General features: G+C 39.8%; 1 protein-coding gene across 1 annotated transcript in view; it reads left to right on the forward strand.

Moving 5' to 3' along the window:
- Nucleotides 1-23,595, forward strand: part of LOC104406519 (multidrug resistance protein 1-like) — a 33,216-nt gene that overhangs the window by 7,279 nt on the left and 2,342 nt on the right. The window contains exons 8-24 of the mRNA XM_010015514.1: nt 485-659; nt 1,647-1,760; nt 2,611-2,721; nt 5,054-5,179; nt 6,413-6,616; nt 7,524-7,694; nt 9,691-9,852; nt 10,341-10,580; nt 12,563-12,709; nt 13,248-13,352; nt 14,141-14,218; nt 15,873-15,956; nt 18,084-18,287; nt 19,025-19,125; nt 20,404-20,544; nt 21,042-21,198; nt 22,992-23,189. Coding sequence (XP_010013816.1) covers nt 485-659; nt 1,647-1,760; nt 2,611-2,721; nt 5,054-5,179; nt 6,413-6,616; nt 7,524-7,694; nt 9,691-9,852; nt 10,341-10,580; nt 12,563-12,709; nt 13,248-13,352; nt 14,141-14,218; nt 15,873-15,956; nt 18,084-18,287; nt 19,025-19,125; nt 20,404-20,544; nt 21,042-21,198; nt 22,992-23,189 — 2,518 coding nt within the window. The remainder of the gene's footprint in view (nt 1-484; nt 660-1,646; nt 1,761-2,610; nt 2,722-5,053; nt 5,180-6,412; nt 6,617-7,523; nt 7,695-9,690; nt 9,853-10,340; nt 10,581-12,562; nt 12,710-13,247; nt 13,353-14,140; nt 14,219-15,872; nt 15,957-18,083; nt 18,288-19,024; nt 19,126-20,403; nt 20,545-21,041; nt 21,199-22,991; nt 23,190-23,595) is intronic.

Below are 23,595 nucleotides of genomic sequence, written 5' to 3' on the forward strand. Positions count from 1 at the left end.
AGAATGGCCAATATGAGAACAACTCAAATGCCAGAGGGAGCTCTGGCTTCTATTAATTTACCTACCTTAATCTGTAGTGGGCTTGCTTTTTGTTTTGCCTTTTTTGAACGTGGAAGACTAAACCTTACCTTTGATAGGTAATGTTGATAAAACTTTTCTAGGGTTTTCTTTTAGGACTAATGCAGCAAATGGCTCAAGAGCGATACTGTGTCTTCCAGAATAACAATACCATGCTATTCAATTGTTTTCTAAATGTCTTCTGTAATGGTATGATAGTGTTGTCAGTGCATGCCAGAGCAGATTTATTCAAGGGAATCCTATCCCTGTTAGTCTTCTGTCAAAAAAAGAAGTTTGTATTGTTTTTGTAAGACTTTAATTGCTTTTATGGCAGAAATCCATTTAATTGAAAAAAACGCAGTGGGAAATATCAATCAGAATGGCATGTAGTATCAATCAAATTAATGGTTTCCTTATCCACTTTCAGATATGATGCTAACTTAGAGGTGGCTAAAAGTGTTGGACTGAAAAAAACCATTACCACCAACACATCTCTAGGTGTTTCACAGTTTCTCATCTTTGGATCCTATGCACTTGCATTTTGGTATGGAACCAAGCTCACTACTGAGGATGAAAATTATGACATTGGCCATGTGTTAATTGTAAGTGCAGCAATGCAGCTTTGAAAAATGCTCTGTAGCTTCAAGAAAATAGCTATGTCAATGGTGTATATAATTATCTCTATTTTTCTGCAAAGTGCCTGCTAAATTAACTGTTAGAGACTTGCTTGGTATAAAAGAACTGAAAGGAAGGCATTCATCTTGCCTAGCTTCTGATATAACAAGTTTGAACAGGACACCTTGAATTCCCACTCGAATCAATGCAGAGGCGAAATAATCTGTACTTTTCTCACTTGTCTTGGACCCTTGTAGGGGGGTGAACAAAACCCTTTGTTTGTAGGGTGGGATGAACAAACTAGAGCTGGTGATTAGGGAGCAAAGACAAGTAATCTGGACTGACAACAAAAATCTAGCTAGACACTAGGATTAAATGGATTCCACTGGCATGCTGCATGTGTACTGAGAAGTCCTTAATATCTCACTTAGCCATAATGTCTTTATGCATATCTACCTGAAGGTGTTTACCTTACCTTACCAATATGTCCAAGTTGTAATGGTTAGAGAATATTTAGCTATCTTGCCATCAAAACTTTGGCTATATGTTTAACTTGCACGCTAAAGTGACATCTGATGAATTCTTGTCAGTATGGTTCCTCACAGTACATGAAGTTAATTGTGTGTTGGTCCCATAGGTGGGATTTCAGTTAAAATCTGGAATAAATTTTGTAAGCTTCTTAACTTTGGGAACATCTGGAAAACAATACAGAAAGATATTTGTTCTATTTGTACATGATAGAAAATGCAAAAACATCAAAAAGAAAAGTCATTCATGCCACAAAAGCATGTGTTGGTAGTTACCATTCAGCCCAGGAAAATGAGGAGTGGACAGGAGTGACTGGAATGCACCTTTCACTTTTGTATTTATTTTTCCTGGAAAGGGTGCATTAGAAAGACTTGGGCATTTAACACCTGGGCACTGGTGGCTCTGTAATCACTGTTGACTGAGATGGTTCCCTTTGTCTCCCACAGGTGTTCTTCTCTGTGTTCATTGGAGCCTTGACCCTGGGCCAGGCAGCTCCCAACCTGGAGAAGGTGGCCAATGCACGTGGAGCTGCCTATGAAGTGTATCGGATTATCAATAAGGTAATTATCTAAGTAAGTGGAAAAGAAACCTTTCAACCACACTTAATTCCATCCCCCTCATTTTTTGTTCCTCAAGAGGCATAACAAAAGCATTCATAACTATATATATATATTCAAACTATAGATGCCTACCACTGAAACCTGTAATATTTCAATTCATGCTTTTTTTGTTACAATTAATGTTGGGAAATCAGATGTGTATCTGAGATTTATGGATGAGGTCTTTCTCTAATATTAGAGTTGCAGCTCCAGAGGGAAAATAATAAGGCATGAAGTTGTATGCACAATTTCAGCTGAGCTATTGGTTTTTTGGTTTGGTTTTTGCAGGGGAGTTGGTGAGGAGGGGATTAATAATGCCGCTGAAAGCTACAATAATATAAAGCTGCAGTGCTGATGTTGCTATGAGAAAAGGTTTCCACATTGTTGTTATCATGGTCTTGCTGTGTTATACAGCAGTGGGATGTCTGTGTGTATAAAATACTTCAAACAAGTAGGACTAGAAAGCTCTTGGAGAAGTGGCTATGTCATTCTTCTTGATGTGAGTGTAAAGTCCTCCTATAGAGATTACTGAGGGCGATGTTTTAGCTGCAAGACAGTACAGTCAAGTTCTGCAATTACATGTTTTCTGCTGTGGATTTTGTTGTATTTGAAAATGTAATATATTTGTCATAGTAGAATTCACAGTCAGATGTCCCCCTGCATTTAGCATCCTGCAAGTAAAAACAAGCTCTGCCATGGTGTACCACAGAGTAAACTAGCAGCTGAGAAAGTAAAGGAATGATGTATCAAGCTGAAATAACAGTTCCAAAAGTGTAATAATCAGCAATATATTTCAAAAACCTCTTTCCAGAAACGGCTCATAGACAGCAGTTCTAAGGAAGGTTACAAACCAGACAGACTCATAGGAGAAATTGAATTCAGAAATGTCCATTTTGGTTACCCATCCAGACCTGATGTTAAAGTAAGTGTTTGTTTTAGATTTATCTACTGTACTGAAATTCTGCAGTCTATGTCCGTATTATTTGTCTAATGTTGGTTTTGTTCTTGAATGCAAAATGCATTCCTGTCTTGGGAGATGGGACATTTCTTTCTGCATTATTGGGGGAAAAATAAAGCGCTTGATCTACTGCCTCTGGACAAGGCTAAGAATATGTGTTACTCCTAGTCTGAATTTCTGTGAGTATAAGAGCTCTGATAGACGAAACAAGATTTTCCAAGATCTGCTATTAAAACTTCTAGACTTTACACAGTTAAATCAGAAAGTTGCTCTTTCCTGTCCTTTCTTTGTTCTGAGTTGCTGTGACATCCTATGTGAAATATGACCTCTGAGATAGGCTTTACACCAATATGCCATCACATGGACTGAAGCATATCATCCTAAATATATATTTGGAAGCCAAATGTTACTTTGGGCAGATGTTAAAATTGCTGTTCAATAAACTGATGTCCCTATTCTTTGCCAGTTGAACTTCCCTTAGAACCCGTATCATGAAGTGCTATGTATGTCATGTCATGGTGATTACCGTTGTGGTGATCTAGTTAGTTTGACCTCTCTGCCATATTCAACAGTTTATAGTCTTTTGAAGACCCTGATAAAGGTGAAAGGAAAAGGGATTTGCTGCTGCTGCTGTTACTTGGTGAAGAAAAAGGTAGAAATAGAGATTTTAAATGTCAGCAATTAAAAGCCGGGCATGCCAGTTAAGTGCTGAGAATGGGAAAGTTCATATCACAGTGGCTATTTCTTCACATGGCGCTTCTCACCTCAGTCATCTGAGGTCTTGTCCTACTGTGCATCAGATCTGTTTCCAGGACACTGAGCCTGCTGAAGGACAGAGCCAGAGCTTGCCTTTCTTCCAAACTGAAGTCAGTGTAATGCATCTTCTTTCATTCTTGGCTCAGAAATCGGAAGTGATAGAGCAGACTCCATCCTTCTTCCTAAAAATACTATTCAGGCCCATGAGCTGTGCTATGGGTCTACACACCAAAGGGAGGGAAGTAAGAAATATTTTGTCATCCTTCCCAAATCTGAGTCAGCAAATCGCCCTACTCAGAGTATCAACATTACTTAATAGGGCCAGAGGGAATCAGCAAAGATGTGTAGAAGTTATCCACAATCTCTCAAGCAACTGATGCAACACAGTTTAATCTTCCCTGTCTAGGCTAAACCAAATTATAGATCTAAGGAGTCTAGTTATTGTCAGTTTTAATCTTGACAACACCTTGCCCGATAAGAGATTTAGAAATAACCTTTAAGGCGGTTGTGACTATTTGCATCTGGAGAAATTATGGTATCCAAAATACAGTTCTTGCTTGATAATGCAGGCACCAGGATATCAGCTTCCTGGAGGCACAAACCTTGGTGGATGCAACACGGGGAGAGGAGAGCAATATTGCAACTATTTTAATCTCTCATTACAAAAACACATGTATGCAATATTATAAATCAAGCTTGGTATAAACAAGAAGAGTTCCCATAGCAGCCAAATATTTTGGCAACTGCACAGCATTACTAGTATATGACATGGATGTCTTTTGAGGTAAAATGTTCCTAAATGTGAAAATGACAACAGGGATATCTGTAACTACTCCCCAGGTTGGTGAGGCTGTTAACAATAAGGACTGGGGTTTATTATGGGTTTTCCAGATGTTACCTTCTCAAAACAACAATTTATATTCTAAAAATAGAACAAAGCAGTCTTTCTCAGCAATAATGTTTAGCACCTTAGAAGTATTCTGTGAGATTCATAACTGTTATGCCATTATCTAAACATTGGAAAATGGGGGACAGCAGGAGAATGTAAGACCCCAAGCCTGCTACCCAATCACACAAGTTAGATAAAATGAACTGTCAAGTTTACAGTAGTGTGGCTGTGTCTATATTAGTTGATTTGAGTGTGCTGGGGAATTTTCCCAGGCACTGGAATGCAATGGTCTATGCAAGGGAACTCTTAAAATGTTTCTTGGCATGAACTTGGCCTGTTCTAGTTATCAATTTTCTCAAGTAATTCCCAGGCTTGGTTTGGTAGACAGAAGGATCCAGGGACCATTCCCAAAAAGGCAGGTTGCATGTAGCCATCCTATTTCAAAGGCTAATACACTTCACAAATACAGATGCACTCTCTTTCGTGTCAGTGCCCAAGAATATTCCCAGGTACTTGCTAATATTGCTATACCTCCAGACTGTGCCCTCTACTACTGCCTTAATTATTGCTACAGTTACCTTGGCAGACTGCTCTCTAATCAAATTTGTCAAGCTAAGATACAAATTTTGTGTTTGTTTTCTTTCTCCCCAGGTCCTCAAAGGTCTAAACTTGAAAGTTCAAACTGGGAAGACTGTTGCTTTAGTTGGTGCCAGTGGCTGTGGGAAAAGCACTACTATTCAGCTGCTGCAGAGGTTCTATGATCCTGTTGAAGGAGAAGTGAGTGCTTGCAAGTAAGCTGTAAGAGCTGAGAGCCATTAGGATAAGCATAAGTTTCCCATAGTGACTGAACTGAGCCTATCTCTCTATAGTTTAGTATTTCCACAATATAAATTTCAAATGAACTATCTTCTCCTATTAGCTTGACTTCATTATTCTCCTCCTTCTTGCAGTACTATGCCAGAAATAATAAATACCACTAGTCTTTGAAAAGATGCAAGATCTGGATTCACAATTATTTTCATCAACAATTGGCTTTTCTGTAAGCACTTTTAAGCAAAGCGTAATCCAAGTGTTCTGCTGTATTTTGCTTTTAATTGAATGTAAACTAAAACCTAGAGAGAGTTTTCCTATTTTAAATGGTTGTTCTCTTGTCTCATTTTTCTCCACCGGCTAACCCACAGCAGAAGTTTCCATTTTATGCACTATGTCTGCTTTACCACTAAACACTAGGTCCAAACAGTAAATGGTAAATACTTTCCACAAGAAATTTCCAAAGGGAATTTTAAGGAAAATAATACATATTTAAGGAAAATGTTTGGTTTATACTTGATATTTGAAGAATGCTACTTTGTAGCTGTCACTGATAGTCAGAGCTAGGTAAGCATTTCAAATACTAAACACTGAACTATCACTGTGTAACACATCAAGATGTCTATCTCTTATCAACACAGTTGTTTCTTAAACTTACTTTTTTCTGCCACTGTTCATTCCTGCCCCCGTGCCTCAATTGGCTCTTCCTCCCCTGTGCAGATGTCAGTGTTCCTAGGACCATATTGCAAATTATCTGGGTTAAAAATAACTTTCCCTTCCTTTTTCAGTTAACTTGAACTGTTTCTTTGATCTGGTATATAGCACAGCCACAGAGACAGTTGTGTTGCCACAACTGCAAGGGCAGCAAACTGGCACAGGGGCATGAGAACAGGGTAGAAATTATGCAGGGAAGCTCAAAGACTCTTAAGCCAACTTTGACAGGATGGTTATTGGTGGGGAGAGAAGAATAAGAAAAAACATGGTATCTTCTCTGTTTCTGCTGCTTCTCACCATTTTCTAGGTTGTGTAGTGGATGGAAAAACTACAGTTGTAATTTCTCCACCAGCATAGTTTTCTACTAGGACAACAATTTTTTTCTTTGTGGTCCTTGTAGCTGATACTTAAGTAATAGTAAATAATTGTTTTATTATTAATAGACTGCATTTCCTCAACTTCTTTGACATATACTTTTCCTCTCAGATAACCTTAGATGGTCGCGATATTCGGACGCTTAATGTGAAGTGGCTACGAGAAAATATTGGTATTGTGAGCCAGGAGCCTGTTTTGTTTGCAACAACAATAGCTGAGAACATTCGCTACGGACGAGAAGATATTTCTGATGCTGAAATTGAGCAAGCAGCCAAGGAAGCCAATGCTTTTGACTTTATATCTAGACTGCCTGATGTGAGTTCATGAACTTCTTTTGAGAGTAAGAACGAAAGGTCCATTTAGGCCGGTGTCCTGTTTCTGAGAGGGAGAGCATGGGAATTCAGTTGTAGTATAACTTCTCAAAATACTCTTATAGCCTCCAGTAGCTTTCAGTTCAGGGACTTTTTGGACTAAATATTGTGCCTTTGGTTGCTTGTCCTCAAAGGATTTGTGCTTAGGTCTGGAAAAAATGCCAATGCCTTCACTCGGGAGAAGCCATCCCTACCCATCACATGAGGCATGGGAAGTGTTGAGAAGATCTAGAAATTCAAAAACCTTTTGTCAGGAACTGTCTTCACATTCAGTAGAAAATAGGGGGTGGAAGTGAATAAGTATGTCCTGAATCAAGGCCGTTTTCAGCAGCTGGAAGCTTGAGCTCTCCTAGTGCTTGAGATTCACATCTTTGAGCAGCAGGTGTCTTACTTCTTTCAGGGTCATGGTCGGAAGTGAGATTAATCATTCAGAATACATCCTCCGGAATGGATGGTGATGTGTCCTTCCTTTTGATCCTGCAGTTAAAAAGTGCAAAAAGTGCCTACATGGGACTTGATTTCAAGTTCTACTACCTCAGAGAGCTTGGCGCTCTCAAGCATGTGCCATTTCTAGTATGTCAGTCTGTTCCAAGGTTCCCTCTTCTCGGGTAGAATTATTGTTCGTGTTTATTATATAGTGAAAACTACAGTGAACTTTGAGACTTGCCACTTTGGAGTGAGTGACAATCAGCAGTAACCACTGGATGTAGTAGCACTTTTGCTCTGTCCTTGCTCAAGTCAGCCAGATAAAGCTCTCTCTAGTCTAGAAACTAAGTATTTATGATCGCACAGAGCAGTGAGGATTTGATTGAGGCATCCCATAACTTCTGTTTTGTGTTCTCCTTTCTCAGAAATTTAACACCATGGTAGGGGAAAGAGGGGCTCAGCTGAGTGGAGGACAGAAGCAGCGAATAGCTATTGCCCGTGCCCTAGCAAGAAATCCCAAGATTCTTCTTCTGGATGAAGCTACGTCTGCACTAGATACTCAGAGTGAATCCATAGTGCAAGCAGCTCTTGATAAGGTAGGAGACAAGTTATTGAAGCTACCAGTCACCATGAAAAGGGGCAACAACACTGAAGAAAGATTACCATGCAATATTAAGTGTAGGTTTTAATTTATCTAAGTTATTTAAATATATTAAAAGCTAAATGAAAAATTCTGCCTTTCACTTCAATAGTTATGCACAGAGAGATATGAGTTTCAAGTATGGCTCAAGGGAAATACAGAATTTGCCAACTTCATTGCTAGTCAGTTTAAATGTGAGATAAAATGTAAGCTGTTGATCTGTACTGGTAGTAGTATTGAGGTAACGTGGATGCAAAAATAACATTCATCTAATTTGTATAGAAATTATATTATTATTGCAAAGTTAAGCACTGAGAGGTTGCCACTTCAGCCATGATTTAGCTGTCTTCTGCATGGTCTTTAATTCCATGATCAGATACTTCTAAATGAATCAATAAGCTTCTGGAAGTGCATAAAGGGAGATCACTCAATTAAGGGAACTGTCCTACACACTCTTCCTCATCCTTCAGCATGTTCCCAGAACATACATAATGAGCCCCTAATCATAACGTACACATCTTTTCACAGCTTTTGATGTCCATCACTGTAATCTCCAAATGGGATTTAGGAATTTCTTCTCAACATCTCCGAGTAGAAAATGTAGCACTAATACTGTTCTTTATTTTTACAGCTCAAGAGTAGAGATATTAACCTCAGAAATGCACACTGTTTCTTACCAGTCATACACAGATGCTTGTAGTCAGCTGTTTTTCAGATAAGCATTTTGCTTGTTCTGAAAAACAGCACACAGCTGCAGTGGTTAAGGCTCCGCTCCTCTGTGCGTTAGGGCACAGGCATAAAAACCACACTGAGGCATACCTCCTGTGACAGGCTGGGTTGCATCAGATCCATGAAAACTTAATTGAGGTGTAGGTGAAGAATCCAAATTTCCATGGAAGCATTCATTGATTGAAACTGTCCTCATCATCTCCCCACCGCTGTTCCTGTGCCCATATGACATACAACTTCCATAGCAAGTAACTTTCAGCAAGCTACTGGACTGCAGAACATACCTGTTGTGTGAGCTACCATTGGATTTCTACTCCTGCTCCCAAGCCATCATCAGGGAGGAGGAAAGACAGTCTCTCCAGCAGCTGTGAACTGACGGTCCTTTCCAACCCTAACTATTCTATGATTTTGTGATTCTATGTGCTCATTTGCTGCATGAGGACTGTATGTGCCACTGGTCTGCGTGTGGGAGCTGGAGAGGGATGGAACATGTAACCTGCAGACTGAGGCTTTGGCAGCTCTGCCTGCCAAATCCCAGCAGGCCTCTGAGATGTAGCTTATTTCAAAAGACTGGAAGAGAGGTTTCAGGAGTGTCTGAAACCTGTTTCTGACCCCGGATGTGCTCCACTCCTCTATGCTTTCCTGCTAAATCTTGTCAGAAGTCATGCTAATCTTATTCTTCTGAAAACACACGTGGACAGTATATAAAGATGGATGTAGAAGGATGGATGGGTTTCTTTATATACTATATATGCCCAGAGGTGGGAGGAGGAGGAGGGGTGAGCAAATGGCTGCATGGTGCTAAGTTACTTGCTGGGTTTAAACCCCAACACTATCCTAGCTTTATTTTGAGAAAGGTCTAACAGTTCTCACTGCATTTCCCTCCAATACATATGTACATCTGGAAACACTTTATGGGCAACTTTAGCTCAAGCAGTTCAAGTTTGGTAAAAAGACAAGTAACCTTAATTACAGCTTTTAATACCTGCATTGCTCATCTAATAAGATTAGGGTTTCCTCTGCCTGAATTAGGCAAGTGAAAGCATCCTTAGACTGTTAAACGAGAGACATGAAACTAAGGGAAAAACATCTTTGCTTTTAGAAGAAAGCACTCTTTTTAAAGTTTGGATTAGTTTAATATTATAAATGCCTTAAATAGCTTTGTTTTATTTCTGTGCCTGCACATTTTAATGTAAATTGGGGTTTTTTTGTTTTTCTGTAAGGCTCGGGCTGGACGTACCACCATTGTGATTGCTCACAGACTGTCTACCATCAGGACTGCTGACACCATTGCTGGATTTGAGAAAGGCGTTGTGGTTGAACAAGGAACACACAATGATCTCATGTTGCAGAAGGGAGTCTATTATTCTCTTGTAATGCAGCAGGTAAGGGCAAATAAATTTTCTTTCTCCATTTCATAAAGCTTTTAAATGCTGGTAGATGGAGTAATTTTTTTCCCTGTAATTCCTGCATGTTGTCCAGCTGGCAGCTGCTCAGTCACTCTAGTCTGGGCACGGTCACAGCCTTGGAATTCTTGGGGGATTTATCCATAAAAGTGTTTTACATTTATGTAATCCAGTGTGTCAAAAACATAAGTGAGTTGAAGGAATAGGGTACATAATTATGACATACCCACAGAATTGTTAGATTCCGGGTGGATTCCTTAAACTGCTTAAAAAAAAAAAAAAGAGGAGGGAGGAAAAAAGGAAAGGCAGAACTTAATAGTATATTGTTATGCTGTCACTGACTGAAATATATGTGGCCTATAGGCAGTAGCGATCACATGACTGCAACAGCAATACTCATGAGAAAAATACTCTCCTCTCTCCCTGCTCAATATGTCTTGCGATTGTATATCCTGAATTCTCACTAGGGTTGTAACAATAATGTTCAAGATAATGGGACATCAGAAGAAAGTGAAGACACAGGAGCTGAGGAGTATGAGGAAGAAGATAGGAATGATCTTGTGGAGGAGCTCATTTTTCAAGATGATTTTGAAGAATCGGTCATCTCTGGAAAAGGCAGCATTCGGAGAAGATCCAGCAGATATAAGAGCAAGAGGGGCTCTTCCAAGAAAAAGTCCTCTGGAAAAAAGGAAAAAGAAGAGCTGGAGGTTGGTATTAAATCTTTAGTTTAGAATTTTAGTGTTAAGATGTAAGCGTTAACACAAAGCATGTAATTTTAATTACTTTTAGATAGCTGGCTGCCATACAACCTTTATTCTGGTGCTGTTAAGATCAGTTCTCACCAGCTGAATATTTGTCCCTGGAATATGGGGACAATCATGTATGTCCTACCACAAAACTTCATTTTATCACTGCTGACTTAGTGTGGAGCTGGAAAAAACTTGTGCTGTTGATTTGGCATACTTTTTAAAATTTACTGGATTATTTCAGTGTTACTGATGGTTTAGGTCTATTTAAAATGAGTTGTGAGATTTCATTTGCAGGATTCTTTACTTCCTGGTACTCACTGTTGCAAATCCTGCAACAGGATCCACAAGGTGCATAATGTAATCCTTGGGGCTTGCAGAAATTTTAAGACATTTTGGAATATCATACTGTATTTATGTCAGATGAAAAAATATACCAAAACTCTAACATTTTGAAGTGTATTCTAAATAAAAGAACCATTATTCTTTCTCAGTCTTAGTATGTGCTTTAAAACTTCCAGTTCCAGAGGTTTTTATTCAGATAATATGCTTTAGATGACAGATGTCATATACAAATAAAAGGCACATAGGAGGTTCAGGTTTTAGAAACAGAACTTCGTTTTGTCAAAGTTGAGTAAAACTTTATTGTGGCGATCAGTAGAAGCAGATTTCTAGTGGACTCTGGATCAGACTTCGGGTAAGCAGCTCAGTAGGAACTTTTTTCCTACTTTGTACTGCTTGAGCTACCAGCCTTGTTTTACATTAAACGTATTAAGACAGTTGTTTGGCATGATTTGTTTTGTGTTTTGGTTTTGTTTTTTAACCTGACTTCAGGACCCTTGAAGGAATAAAATGTAAATTCTGAAGTAAAATATTGAATATTTTTAAACCTATAAAAATAAGGATCTCATCTGTAATAGAGAATCTGGTTACTTAAAATACTTAAGGAAGTCTTAGTGTAATTTGTATCTGTTAATATTCCTTCTCATTAAAACGTAGCTTCCAGATAATATAGATTTCAAATAGTACAAAGGAGCTAGATCCATTCCTATTATCATGAAAAAAATATGCAACTTGAAAAGATACTTTTCGACTGTGTATTAATTCTACTTAAGACCTCAGAGGAAGTAGTGGGTGTTTTTACTTAGAGCTTCAGTATTTATTACATTCACAAAAAATTAGGAAGTCAAGCATCCAGTGGTTATAATTATTTCAGAAAACTCAGCTGTAAAAGTGGGCTGAGGCTTAGCTACCCTCATTCAGCGTCTGAAACACAGCATAAAATAACCAGGAAACAAGAGCAGTTTAGTCATAATCCTGCCTAACATTTTGTCTCACTTCAAATGTTTTCATTTTTTGCTTTTCCAGAACTCCCCCTGTGGAGGCATAGGCACTCGAATTAATTAGTAAAGCAGAACAGGGCATTTTTTTGTATTTTCAAAGGAGATGCAGCCTACTGACTGTTACATATGCCTCTTTTATGCTTTTGGTAATGAAGCATAGGCTATAGCTTGCAAAAGAGAAAGATGACCTCTCTACCCAATTGTATTACTGCCAGCCTGCTAGCATTTAGCTGAATCAGAGGGATCTTTGCTCTGAATAGTGAGACTTTGAGTTCTTTATAAAGATTCAAGTGTCAGTTGCCATTCATGGTGACCAGTCTTAGGCAGTCCTATCTGACTTTCAGTGAACTGGCCTGGCCTTTCTTCCCTCATGACTTAGCCTTTTGTGAAGTTTTTTGCCTCCAAACTTTTACAGTGCAGTTGAAGTTCTAGGGTATGAAACAGCAAAGCAGCATGTTTGCTCATTGCAAGTGCACAGAGGGGGCTTTCAGTAGTTCACCAAGACAGTTTGCCACTCAAAGTCTAACGAACACCCACTCTCTGGGGAATTTCATGTTCTGAAACTTCCAAGGAAAACCTGTGGCTTTCACTTTCCTGCAGGAAGAAAATCTCCCTGCTGTGCCTTACTCAAGAATCCTGGCTCTGAACAAGCCTGAGTGGCTGTATGTACTGCTGGGAGTGATTGCTGCTGCAGTCTTAGGTGGGATCTATCCTGCATTCGCTCTTGTATATGGAAAAGTCATTGGGGTAAGTTTTTTGAAGTTGTTTTTTGGTTGTTGTTGTTTTTTGGTTTTGGGTTGTTTTCTTTTTTGCTTGGTTTTTTTGTGGGGTTTTTTTGTTTGTGGTGGGGTTTTTTTTGGTTGTTTTTTTTGGTTTTTTTTGTTTTGTTTTGTTTTGTTTTTTTGTTTTGTTTGCTTGTTTGTTTTTCAGTCCTGAGCCCCTCTCATGCTCAACCAGGTCTTCCTATGTAAGACTCTGGTGGGATTCACTTGTATAAATGGATCCAGTGAAAAATGGATAAATGTTGGTGAAGTGACCTTCCAGAGGCAGACCCCGGTGGAACTGCATCTAATTAGCAGAGGAAAGGAGGAATAATAGTTGGAGCTGGGAGAATAAATTAGTGAGATCTAGGTTAAATGGAAAGCTGGAATGTCTTCTGGCCCTCAGTGGATCCAGGATACTTGCTAAGAGAAATTGAAGTAGACAAGCTTCTTGAGATGAAGGCTGGTTTATGTAACTGGCACTCACTGCCTACATACTCATTTTTGTGTTTTTTCTTGCACAGGCTTTTCAAGAAACAGATCCAGAAAAGAGAAGTAAAAACACTTTGTTGCTTTCTTTAATGTTTCTTTTACTTGGAGTGATTACCTTAGCAGCATACATAGTCCAAGTAAGTGTCACTATACTGAAATGTTAGAAGTTCTTAGCTCCCCAGCAGGCTGCAGGTATAACTTGTATCAGTGCAGTATGAGAAGCAAAACATCAATCAAAGCTTACAAAAACACACTGGAGTGCCAGGGTTCTTCCTGAGATATGTGGGGTTTATGGATGTGTTTACATAAAGACGTATGTCCATATTTGCTGTTGGTTTAAATAAGCCACTGAAGACAATGTGGTTTCAGCATGACTGAAATCAAAGTTTCAGGGTCTGGCCTTAAAAGTCAAATTTAAGACTGACATTTCTCACTGATAGTCTATAGGCTTTTGCCAAAGTAAGTATAAAACAGACTCTTTCCATAGCAGACAGTGTTTTGCATACCATCGAGCAAACTCCATCATCTGCTGTCCTCTTATAACTGCTCCATGGCTTGCAGGAAACAGTTACTGCACATTGATGTCCGCATCATAAAATTCATTGGTATGACTGCTATGAGTGAATGTCTCTGGTAGCAGTCAGAGTAGGGAGACCAATGACTAGATAGGCTGATTTGTCTTCCAATGCTGCTGTGGCATATGAATAAGGCATTGCAACAAAACTTATACTGCCTTTGCTGTGTTGCTTCCTTTCTGTGAGAAAAGAGAGTTTGGGGTTCCAGTAATGTGAATGGCACTTTCCCAAGACTTATTGTGCAAAGGGAGTTGTAGGAGACTTTTTGGTGTCATTGATTTTTGTTGTGGTGTTTAATAAACAGAGTTAAAGCATCAGATGAGAAACTGTGACTCTATTTTCTCCACCAGGGATTCATGTTTGGGAAGTCTGGGGAAATACTAACAATGAGACTGCGCTCTTTGTCCTTCAAAACATTACTTCAGCAGGTATGAATTATGCAAGAGTATCATGAGAGCCAGATGGCTTTTGCAGACTGTTACAAGGTACACATAGGGTTTTAATTGTGTGGTCTGGAGAAAAGAAAACAAAAATGTGTCTCTTCTACCACTAGATTAGGAAAAAGTACAGATTTTCTGAAGGTCTTTTAATCCGTGTACAATTTGGCTCAGTGCTGCTGCTGCAGATAGTCTGATTTTGAAGGTGTGTCATTGCAAACATGCATATTTCTGGCATACTGTCCTGGGTTCAGCTACAGCAGTCATTTTTTCGCCTTCTTAGTAGCTGGTGCAGTGCTGTGTTTTTGACTTTCAGTCTGGGAACAATGCTGATAACACCGATGGTTTTAGTTGTTGCTAAGTAATGTTTACTCTGACCAAGGACTTTCTCAGTCTCATGCTCTGCCAGAGAGGAGGGGAAGCCAGGAGGAAGCAGAGGCAGGACACCTGACCCAAACTGGCCAAAGGGGTATTCCATACCACAGCACGTCATGCCCAGTATATAAACTGGGGGGAGTTACCCGGAAGGCCCAGATCGCTGCTCGGGTCGGGCTGGGTATCGGTCGGCGGGTGGTGAGCGGTTGTGTCCTTTTCCCTTGTTATTCCTCTTATCATTATTATTGGTAGCAGTAGTGGTTTGTATTATACCTTAGTTACTGGAGAGCTGTTATCTCAACTCGTGGGAGTTACATTCCTTGGATTCTCCTCCCCATCCCTCCGGGAGCGGGGGGAGGAAGCGAGCGGCTGCGTGGTTCCAAGTTGCCGGCTGGGCTTAAACCACGACACATGCTAACATGCAAACAGTTAGCAGCTGTCTGTGTGTGCAAGGATGATAAAAAAAATTTAATCTCCCCTTGCTTGGATGGTCATGATGCAAGTATGTAATGCATAGATTTAAGTCTGGTCTGTTTAGCTATTTATATTTAAATCTGCATACTACAATCCATAGTAAATAGACAATGTGATAATTTTTCTACTGAAAAAAATCAAATTGCCCTATGGCATCAAGAATTACCCATGAGAAGAATAAAGTTACTTATATTAAGTTCCTGTTAATTTGCACAAGTTCATGTCACTTGCATAGAAGCTTTGCATGACTTGGCACCCCACACACCCACTGGGGACAAGAACCTGTGTGTTCACAGAAACATCTAAGGAACTAGGAGAGAAAAAATTAATGATTAAAAAAACACCTGCCATAGCTTTTGGAGGTAGAAGAGCCTCACTTTCTGCATGTATGTGCAAATATAGATGAGCCATTGCTCTTCTATAGTTAATGGAATAGGTAACATGTAAGAAGAGAATAGTTAACTTCTTCAGGCCCAAGGAAGGACTGAGTAAAAAGGGGTTGTAATAAAAGTTTCTTAATAGACACGTACAGAAGATCACACAGCTCATAATGCTTTGGTTGTGAGCAATTAGGTGATCACAATAGAATAATACTCTTTAAGCTTTCTCTTCTAGTTTACTTGGAAGATGCTAACTGCAAAGGAACAATACTGCAGTTAGCCATCATGACTTATACTTCCTTTTCCCATATCCTATCTGAGCTGAGAATATTAATTTTAGTATTAATCCTGATCAATCTGAAATATGGTAAGAACGTGATTTTTTGAAACAAAAGTTGGTGTCTTTTTTCTTGCAGGAGATCGGATGGTACGATGATCAGAAAAATGCTGTTGGTGTTCTGCTAACTCGACTTGCCACAGATGCTTCCCAAGTCAAAGGGGTATGCTGGCTCTCTTGTGTATATTTTTTAAATATTTTATTTTTCCTTACAAATATTAATTGCAATTGGCAAGGGATACTGGGATTGCATAAGGTAGTAAATCTGCCCCACAGACTGGAAGATACATTTAGATAGCATGCTGTTGACACGTTGGAAATGGTTTCCCAGCTGATGGTTTATGAAAGCTACCAAAAATCTAGCAGACATTCATGTACCTTTCATTTCTCTCTATGCAAGTCTTTAAGCTAAGTATATAATAAGCATAGACCACTTCAACATGCAAAATGGAATCTGCATATGTGCTGGGGACCAGAACTAGCAGACCCCAGGTTTTTACAACTTATGATGGGTGTCACCCGATGGCCATGAAGAGGTTGCTTCTGCAGATGGTAAAAACCCTGACCGATCTTAATGAAGAGAATGCTTCTTTCTATCCCCACCAAATATGCTTCTTACACGACCAGACCAAACAGTAAGAAATGGCCCAGTTTTAATAAAGGAACACCAGAAAGGACAATGGCCAAGGGAGGGAATGCCTCAAGGTGCTAATTGGGAGAGGTGGACACTGCACACTGGCAGGAAAATATGGCAAATTCTATACAATTCTTCCTACTGCTGACCTCATCAGCGGTCCCCCAATCTGCCAAATGTCTCTGTTTCTTCCCTTCTCCTAGGAGGAAAGGAGGGAAATCACTGCAGGACTTGGGGGGGAGGGAGGGGGGGAAGTTTACTGGTTTGTTTTAAGATGTCTTTGTTTCCTTCAAGTTCGTACATCAAAACCCTTTAAATCTCTACATTTTTTAGTCTCCACAGACTTTTGTTTCTCTCTCCTGTCTTCCTTCCTTATGGATGTGTAGTGAGAAAATAGTCTTTGACAAAACAGTCATTTTCATCTTTTAAAGTTCCGGTTTGCTTCAGTGGCATTGAACTGTATCACCTTGTCACGGCAGTAGAAAGAAGGGGTGCACAGGGTCCCCTAACTACAAAAGCCAACTGAGGGCACAAATTGGTCTCCAAAGCTATTCTGTTGTCTGGAGCACTACAGGGTGTCAATAAGTAAATACTGTACCTTATGCTGCACTGACAGAAGTTTCCAAATCCATCTTTATGTGCAGCCCCTAAAACATATGGCAACAATTCACCTTGGCATTGGTTTAATTATTACTATTTTTCAGGGCAAGAAAGTCTTCCGCAAAATAGAGAAGAATTTTTTGCTTCCCGCCCAAGGATTTTTGTTTTTTCCATCAAGCCAAATTTTGGAAGATGAACGATTTCCACAGGGCTGTTTTCTGGCCTTTCATTTTTATTTTTTTTTTTTTTTCTCCTTGCAGATTAGAGCCCACCCTAGTGCTGGATGCTAATCATCTCTTGTTTTTAAATTTCTTCATGAAAAGGTTACACTGGCTGGAGGAGGCAGTTCTTCAGTATGAGTTCATCTTTCCCACTCATTATCCCACAGAGATAAAGCATTTCTGCAGGGTGGTCACATGCAGGGTTTTTTCAGAAAGCCCAACCTCAGGTGCAGCAGTGTGAGAACCTGGGGATGATAGTTTCCAGCAGCATTAATGGGACAAGTCAATGGATGAGGCACTGGCACAGATTGCCCAGAGAAGCTGTGGCTGTCCCATCCCTGGCAGTGTTCAAGGCCAGGTAGGACAGGGCTTGGAGCGACCTGGTCTAGTGGAAGGTGTCCCTGTCTGTGGCAGGGGAGTTGGAACTAAGACATCTTCAAGGTCTCTTCCAACCCAGACCATTCTATGGCAGTTGTTAGGACAAAGCCTTTCTTGACTAATGCTGGGCACTCGACCACCAACCTGCCCTACCGTGACAGTGACCAGTCTTCTCTGCCTCAGACAGTGTGAGAAGTCCCAGATATATATTTCATTAAGCAACTATCTTGACCAGCTGTTTAGACTGCTTTAACCTGGCTTGAAGGCCTGAATGCTGGCAGGTATGAGGAATGTCTAGGAACAGCTACGTAACTAGGTTCATAATGCCCATGCATGTGACCGTTCATGGTTCCGTTTTCAGGTGAACTGCTGGCCTTGACTATATAGTAATTTGAAGTGGTGATATAAGTAACAAAATCTAATGATGAATATCTGGGGGGCTCTGGGGTTTTCTTAGGCAACTGGAAGCCGACTTGGACTGATGACTATGACTTTCTTTACCCTTCTGACTGCCATCATTATTGCTTTTGTCTACGGCTGGCAGTTAACTTTGCTTGTCCTGGCATGCATTCCATTCCTTGTTGCTACAAATGCAGTGAGCCTTAGCTCTATGTCTGGTCATGCTGCAAAAGATCAAAAAGCTTTGGAAGAGGCTGGAAGAGTAAGTTCTCCAATTTTAACTACAGGGTTATGGGGTGAGATCACTTTTAAGGACAACATTGTAGCTATATTACAGCTGACTCAATTATCCAAGATAAATGAAGGGGCGAGAGGACAGGACAGGGTGGGGGATGAAGGGAATGTTTATATATCCCCAAGAAAAGCAAAACACAGATAACACAAACCATCTGTAAATTACGCTATAAAAATGCATTTGAAAGCCTGCATAGAGATTTCTGGGCAGGAATAGCTGTAACAGCAGTAGCCCCAGCACTGGTGAGCCTCATGCTTAGGGGGAGCCGCATGGCTCTGCACTGTTCTGTGCTGTGGCCTGAAGTGTTGCAGGGCTGAGCCACCAAACCCTGACATTGCATTTTATGGTGGAATAGCAAACCACTAATGTGCTCAAGACTTTGAGGATACTGCCTTAGTTTACCTCATAGCACTTTTCCAGGAGACAGAATTAGTCCATGCAAAAGTGCAAACCGTGTCCAAATGACTAGGGTTTGATCCTGTTTTATTAAATGAGGCTTAATTCATCGGGATCATAGCCCACAGGTTAGGGAGGGGGCTGCTGACACTTGCTGCATGCTGGCCCAAGGTTCTGAACTCAAGTATGTTGCTGGCTGCAGCCCAAACTTGTCTTCTGACCATGGAGTGAATAATTTCATTACTCTGGGCTTTTGTAGATTCCAGTTGTAAGGGTTTCCCTCTTATTTCTTTTATCTCCCAATTTAGATTTCCACAGAAACAGTTGAAAACATAAGAACTGTAGCTTCACTGACCAAAGAAGAAGCATTTTATGAAAGATACGTTGCCAGTTTGAATGGCCCATATAGGTGGGATTATTTTTTTTCTTTAATAGTTTTCTTTGTATGTTTTGGCCTTTCAAATTTATTGTAAATGTATTTCTTGCAAGCTATCCAACATCCAAAAGATTGGGAAGGATATCAATAGCTGTTTACATAGTTTAGAAATTTGTTGACTCGGTATATTTTAATTTACATTCTTAAATGCAGAGTGAAAAAACATTTGCAAGATTTGCCTTTTCATTGTGCAAGCACCTTATAAACTGCATTCTCTGCATATGTGTTAGAGAATATTTTGGTTTTGTGTGCCTAGAATACAGTACATATGTTCACTCCACTTCAGTATATTGCATTGATACTAGCTAACTCCCACACCACGCCCTTTATAACATAAACCAGTTTTATTCCCCTCATGACTTTGAAACCTTGAAATGAAGCTCATGTGTTTCCCTTGTTTGACCTGCTACATCCCACTGACTTGTCTTCACTGAAACACATTCAAATCATCAGGGATGCTGGATTTTTCTAGCTCCATTTCATTTGAACAAAATACCCCAAATTTGCTTGTTTCTTCCTTCAAGGTAATTAATGTAAAAGAAGGAATTGAAAATGGTGCATTGTATAATCTGTCCTCAACCAAAACAGTGTTAAAGTTCAATGTCTGGTGAGCTGGCAATACCCCAGATAGAGGCAGGACTGTCAAAGGTCTCTGATTTACAGCTTGGAATAGGAAGGCAATTTCTGTTTCCTTAGAGAGCATCCTAAACCATGAGGGCAAAGAGTTCTCCAGACTCTGATTGAGTGTGCACAAAATGAAACTTCTCCACATGCACAGACTGAGAAACAGAGTTTTGGTCTGAATTCCTACGGGGGTACCCAGCAGTATTTCCCTGCTCTGAACTGGGACAAGAGGTCTCTGTTTGGATGGGAAGAACTGGCAGATGCCTGCAGGCAACTCTTAGGCTGGGCTGGAGCCTGTTGTTTTCTTAATAAAATGGGTCATATGTGGTAATTATAACTGTCCTAGTGACCTACCTTGCTGTGGAAAAGCAAAGCAAGGGATTCAGGATAGCGTAACTGAGAATGAAGAATCCCATTGCTTTCTGTCCTCAGGGGAGTTCTAGTGTGCTTTTAGGGGCTGGCTGGGGTTGTTTGTGGGTTTGCATGTGTTCTGGGTTGATCTGTTGTATTTTTGGGGGGTGTGCTGTGTTGCTTGAGAACTTTAATCCAGAAATTTGGCCACCCCCTAGCCAGTGTCTTTTGTTTCTGTTTTACAAGTTATTTATGAAAAGTGTCTTCCTTTATCAGAGATTCTCTGAAAAAAGCTCCTTTATACGGATTTACCTATGGAGTGGCTCAGTCTGCAAACTACTTTGTTAATGCAGCAGTCTTCAGATTTGGGGCATGGCTCATTGCCCGTTGTCTGACCAATTTTGAAGATGTATTTGTGTGAGTATACTTTATAAAATAAATAAAGAAAGAAAAGATGCATAGGATAGTGATTTCAGTGCATGCAAATTATTTCCTCAGTTTACAGAGGTAATGGGGCATAAACATTCAGTAATTCAGTCTGATTGGGAGTGTGTTTTGGGCTGAAGAGCTGGTTTGAGAAAAGGTACGTATTCAGGCAGTAAAGCAGCAAATACATGGGCAGTGAAACAGCTGGAGTGAGCAGCAAGCTCAGCACACCTACTCTGGAGAAGTATTTGCTATTTAACATTCCCTCCAGGCACAGGGTATTACATAGAGAAGTATTGTGACACTGCTCACCTGTAACATAGTTCTAGGAATAACTTTAATGGATGACATTTTGGGGGGCGGGGAGCTCTAGATATGTGATAATCTAAAGATGCTAAAAACCTTAATTCTGAAGGTTTGTCTTGCACAAGAGGAAACAATGTGTTGTTCTATCTGAAATTAATCATGCTTTGTCTTTTGTTTTTTAGAGTCATTTCTTCCATCATGTTTGCAGCTATAAACGTTGGTCAGTCTACTTCCCTGGCACCAGATTATGGCAAAGCTAAATTGTCAGCCCAAAGTATTTTTAAACTTTTGGACAGAAAACCTCTAATGGACAGTTACAGTGAAGAAGGTGAAAAATTGGTAAGGATTGGTGTTTTGGCTTGGGGTTTGGGGTTTTTTGGGGGGCATGTGGTTTCTTTTGGGACTTGGGGGTTTGGTTTTGTTTGTTTGTTTTGTGGGTGTTTTTGTTTTGTGGGGTTTTGTTTGTTTTTTGTTGTTTGGGGGTTTTTTTCCCAAGAATAATGTTGAAACTAATTTAGTAATATTTATTGTCTGCAGCTGTATTCATAGCTTCATATTAGGGTGTCACAAGAGGCAGACATCATATGAAGTAGCAGTACTGACTCATGAATGTTTTGGGGTTTTTTAATGGACCATATTATTTCGGGTTTTTAGTCAGAAGTGTATAGCCTTAAATGCAGTTTTGCTCTGAATGACTTTAAAAAAACCCAACTTTTCATTCTACTGTCCCATATCTTACATGGTTTCAGGAAAGCACTGACAGTGTCAGTTCCACCAACAGTTGCATTGTCTTTGTAAGGGTTTCAGGAGAAATAAAATACAAATGCATTTTTCTACTCTTTTTGTAGATAGACTAGCTCCTTCAGAGACAGAACAGTTTTGGCAAAAGCCATCTGCTTACTACTACAGAAATTTGTAACAAGTAAAAATGTGCTCTTGTGAAGTCAAAACTAAATGATCTGTTTTGCTTTAAAGTGGCAGGGGGGGCAACAACAATATGAAAACCAAGAACAAGAAAAAGGGGAAAAAAAACCCCAAAACACTCAAAAATCCCCAAAAATACCTTAAACCAAAATCGTTAAGGAAACTCACGTCAGTATTTGTCAAATTTCTGCATGAAATGCTTTCAGTTTACCTGATCTGGAAAGATTACATTTGCACATCCATCTAACTTTAAAATTAACTTCCTATGTAGGTTTTAGATGGTAGTGCCTACTCAGGAAGCCATAATCCAGTTTCTATAACTTTAGACTCATGATTTTGAGCCTTTAAAGTTATGAGCACACTGGCATATCTTCTTGAACCAGGGTCCTCTGGCACAGAGGTTGAAAAACTTTGCAGAAGGTCACCAGTAAAATAGGACTTAAATTAAAATATTTCCTGTATACACTGTACTTGAATGCCAGTGATGCCTGAGACTTCAGCAAAGCAAAGCTTTGAGCCCATTAAATCAGATCACCAGCTGATGTGAGAGTACTGTGCTGGCAGTGTTGCTAGTATGTACATAGGGCCGGCTCCTACCCCAAACAACAGGGGAGAAGCAATAGCTTTAATGTGTTCCCCCTTTCTTCCATTTGTGCTTAGAATTCAACCTGGCTAGAATGGCTAATTAACATCTGTCATTGCTTTTTAAAACACAGCTTGTGCTACATGCCTGCAAATTACCTACCGAAGAATTTAGCTCTATTTTACAGGCTGGTCTTGACCTTGTGTTTGTGACATTCATTCAGATTGTGCTAACTGCAGTGTGAGATCAGGAAGGCAAATGTTGTTGTAGATTATGTTGAGAGTAGAAGTGCCTCAATTACATGCGTCAGAAATGAAGAGTATTAATGTTGTTTATTTGCCTAAAGATATTCTTTTCAAACGTGAAGTGAAAAATAGATGCAAGAGGTGCAGAAAACTGTTTTTCCAGAAGGATCTAGTGACTTACATCTGCAGATCATCCCATAAATAATACTACACTCAATATAATATTTAATTTAAAAGAACTTCAAAAGCAGTTTTGGAAACACCCTCCCAAATTTTCTTGTCAGTTCTCTCACCTTAATAACCAAGTTGTCTTATAGTTAAAGCTAGCAAGTAATTAGTTAAAGCTAATACGAATATGTGAACTCTCCATTACTTTCCAGAGCAATTTTGAAGGCAACATTGAATTCAGAAATGTCCATTTTGTATATCCAGCAAGGCCAGAAGTTCAAGTTCTGCAAGGACTCAGCATGAAGGTTAACAAAGGACAGACTTTGGCATTAGTAGGAAGCAGCGGCTGTGGCAAAAGCACATCCATTCAGCTCTTGGAGAGATTTTATGACCCTGTGGAAGGACAAGTGGTAAAGATAGACTTGTGTGGCTATTATTAACAATTAAATCTACAAAACTCTTTATCATCCAAGAGAATGGGAAGAGAATGACTGTGTCAAACTGTGTTGCCTCCCCAGAGCTGCTCACAGCCTGGCCACACAGGGGCATAACGTTCAAGTAACTTGCTTGTCAATGTTTAACTCATCATGTCGCTATAAATTCACGTTAGGGACATAGCTACATGCTTCAGATAATGCCAGTGTAACCCCCCAGGGATGCTACTGCATCACTGTCAGAAGGTCGCAATGGGCTTTTGGGTGTAATGCCCATTAATGGGTATAGAAAGTCCAAAGAAACCTCCTTGGAGGTTTTAAGATTGAATTAAAGGCCTACAGCTGAAAATATTTATTGTTGTCTTAAGCTTCTTAAGGATAG

Source organism: Nestor notabilis, unplaced genomic scaffold (genome assembly GCF_000696875.1).
Source record: "Nestor notabilis isolate BGI_N333 unplaced genomic scaffold, ASM69687v1 scaffold11265, whole genome shotgun sequence".
Classification (NCBI taxonomy): domain Eukaryota; kingdom Metazoa; phylum Chordata; class Aves; order Psittaciformes; family Psittacidae; genus Nestor; species Nestor notabilis.